This window comes from Neoarius graeffei, chromosome 1 (assembly GCF_027579695.1).
Source record: "Neoarius graeffei isolate fNeoGra1 chromosome 1, fNeoGra1.pri, whole genome shotgun sequence".
NCBI classification, from domain to species: Eukaryota; Metazoa; Chordata; class Actinopteri; order Siluriformes; family Ariidae; genus Neoarius; species Neoarius graeffei.
This window is the reverse complement of record NC_083569.1, coordinates 99739434-99742144: the sequence shown is the minus strand read 5'-3', so window position 1 is coordinate 99742144 and position 2711 is coordinate 99739434. Positions and strand designations below refer to the sequence as shown.

At 43.2% G+C, this 2711-nt stretch overlaps 1 protein-coding gene across 1 annotated transcript; it reads right to left on the bottom strand.

Moving 5' to 3' along the window:
• Positions 1 to 346: 346 nt before the first annotated feature.
• Positions 347 to 2493, bottom strand: LOC132876296 (ankyrin repeat domain-containing protein 9-like). Its single transcript, XM_060913505.1, has 3 exons — positions 2219 to 2493; positions 1453 to 1483; positions 347 to 1341 (listed from the first exon to the last, which is right to left on the bottom strand). Exon 3 carries the CDS (start codon positions 1330 to 1332, stop codon positions 514 to 516), a length of 819 nt encoding a protein of 272 aa, XP_060769488.1. The 5' UTR covers positions 1333 to 1341; positions 1453 to 1483; positions 2219 to 2493; the 3' UTR covers positions 347 to 513.
• Positions 2494 to 2711: the final 218 nt, after the last annotated feature.

Here is a 2711-nt window from a genome sequence, read left to right as displayed (position 1 = left end):
TTGATTTTAGACTGGGTTTTTTTTGCATTTAAAGCCATGCAGATAAAAAGGAGGGAAACAATCAACTGGATCATTCAGTTTTCCAGTGACACATGCAGTACAAGCACATTCTCAAAAGTAAAACCCTGATAGAATAAAAGTAAACTTACATTAAATTGTAATTAGTTTGCATAACCATTAAATTAGAAAATACATACATACATTTTTTTGTTAGTTTTCATCACGTAAAAAATATTTTTCCTTTTATTAAAGAAAATGTTTCCATTATTTAATCTGAAAACAGGAAGACATTTTTGATTAAAACTATAACTTAGGTAATCATTCATTTCATTACACACACACACACACACGTCAAATTCATGCCAGTCACAAGCAAACAAATGGAAAAACTAACTAACTAACTAACTAACTAACTAACTAACTAACTAACTAACTAACTAACTAACTAACAACAATAAAAAAGCATTTTCAAAGTCTATTTCAGTAGGATGCAGGCCAGGTCTGTGTTCAGGTCTATGTGATGGGTTTCAGAAAAGTTGGAATGGGCAGTTTGTCCAGACTTTTTGGAAATTCTTTCGGAGGCAATTGAGACAGGACTTTTTGCATAGCCATAAGAAAGATTGTTCCTGGAATTTTTGTGATTAGATAGTTAAACATCTCCTCTCCCAGTACTTTGGACCAGCGCTGTGGATCTTTTTCCAGTGAGCTCTTCATGTTGAACCGCAACTCAGGCATGAACATGAGCAAGCTCTCAAGGCACAACATTCTGGCACCTGTGTTCACTTTGGTGGTCCAGAGCTGCTTGAGGACGAGATCCAGTGGTGTCATACCATCGTGGTCCTCAGCTTGTGGTGAAGCACCATGTCCCAATAACATTACGATGGTTGCTGCATGCGACAGTTCACATGCCAGATGGAGTGGAGTTTTGCCATTCTCCAGATGTTTGCAACCACCTCGGTTCATGTATGAACACAGAGTGGGCATTGTATGTGCCACCTGAAGGATGAGAGCCATAATGGCCTTCCTGTCATAGTGGACAGCCATGGTCAAGTGTGGCGCAGATGATGGACAGCAGCAGAAAGAGTCGCCTGGCATTGCAAGAGCCCCGTCTGAGAACTGATTCAGCAAATATTGTGCGTAAGCTCGGTGGTCATGCACGATAGCATACAGAAGTGCTTCAGAAGGAGTGTATGTCTGGTGCCGGGTGTCTTCTTCCCAGTGAAATATCTCCCTGTTGCGCATGTCCTCCAACATCCATACAGGTTTATGGTCCCGAACAGCTTGGTAAAAAAGTAAAGAGAGGAATCTGCTCTCCTTATATGTGTCATCCATCTATCCAGGCTACAGTAGGCATTAGTGGAGAATAGAGAAAGAACACCTTTAGGTTATCAGTGTTAAAAGTCACTTTCAAGTGTAAACCCATGTAATAAATACATAATATAGAGATAATACCTTGCCACTAGAAGCTCGTGAACACAGCGTCCTTCTCGTGCAGTAGTATGAGAATAGAATCAGAATAAGTAGTATGAGAATAGAATCAGAATTAGTATGAGAATAGAATCAGAAGTAGAATAAGTCATGACGTCATTTAGAACTCGCGGCAAATCTTCCCGGTAAACCAATGCAAGTAAATGGACTGAACTTCATAAAGTCCCTTTCTACAATAATATTTAACCACAGCCAGTGTTAGCCGAAGGGTCGGCGACGACGAGGATCCCCTTGAGACATACAAATATACAGAGGCGGTCTTACAATGGAGGCGAAGTAGGCAATTGCCTTGGGCCCCTCCAACTTTCCCATTCGGCAGGGGCCCCAGACCAGCTGCCCCTTCCCCAATCAGCTGGGGATTTGGGGGCCTTTGGACAGCGATCCATTCCTAAGCCATTGTGTTTGTAAATTGTAATTTTGTATGTTTAAATCGGAAACAAAGACAAAAAACTAAAATACAAAGGAATTAAGTATTTGTACACCCCCCACCCCCCCACCCCCCCGTTTGTGTTGAAATGGATAATGCAATGATCGCGCGAGTCCGAGAACATTGCGCGACGAACGTGAGCTGAACCTGAGTGAGTGAATTCAGAGAACTTCTAATAGCGACTGTGCTGAATTGTTTTGAACTTGTGATCAGCGAAATGAAGCGCCACGTTCCAAGTGGTGCTACGAAAAGGAGGAAGCGGGATGAGGCGAAATCAAAGAATGATGCACTTCCCAAGCTTACAACTTTCTTTAATGTGTCAACGCCGTCGGTTGACTCGGATGTTGTAGCGGAGCAGGAGGAGCTGCTGTTGATTCAGGAGGGGAGCGAGCGGCATCAAGCTCCAACAGAGCAGACGAGCAGCAGACTAATAATTCTGAAAAAAACATAGCGGAGGTGGTGAGTGCGTGTCCCGTTTCTGTTGACCACCACGAAGAAAATGACTCTCTCATTCATTCACTCACCCTCTCTGTCTCACACACACAGAACACTCTCTCTCTGTCTCACACACACAGAACACTCTCTCTCTGTCTCACACACACAGAACACTCTCTCTCTGTCTCACACACACAGAACACTCTCTCTCTGTCTCACACACACAGAACACTCTCTCTCTGTCTCACACACACAGAACACTCTCTCTCTGTCTCACACACAGAACACTCTCTCTCTGTCTCACACACACAGAACACTCTCTCTCTCTGTCTCACACACACAGAACACTCTCTGTCTCACA

Coding starts and splice junctions, on each gene's coding strand:
- LOC132876296 (XM_060913505.1), bottom strand. CDS start 1,332: ATGGATGACACATATAAGGAGAGCAGATTCCTCTCTTTACTTTTTTAC.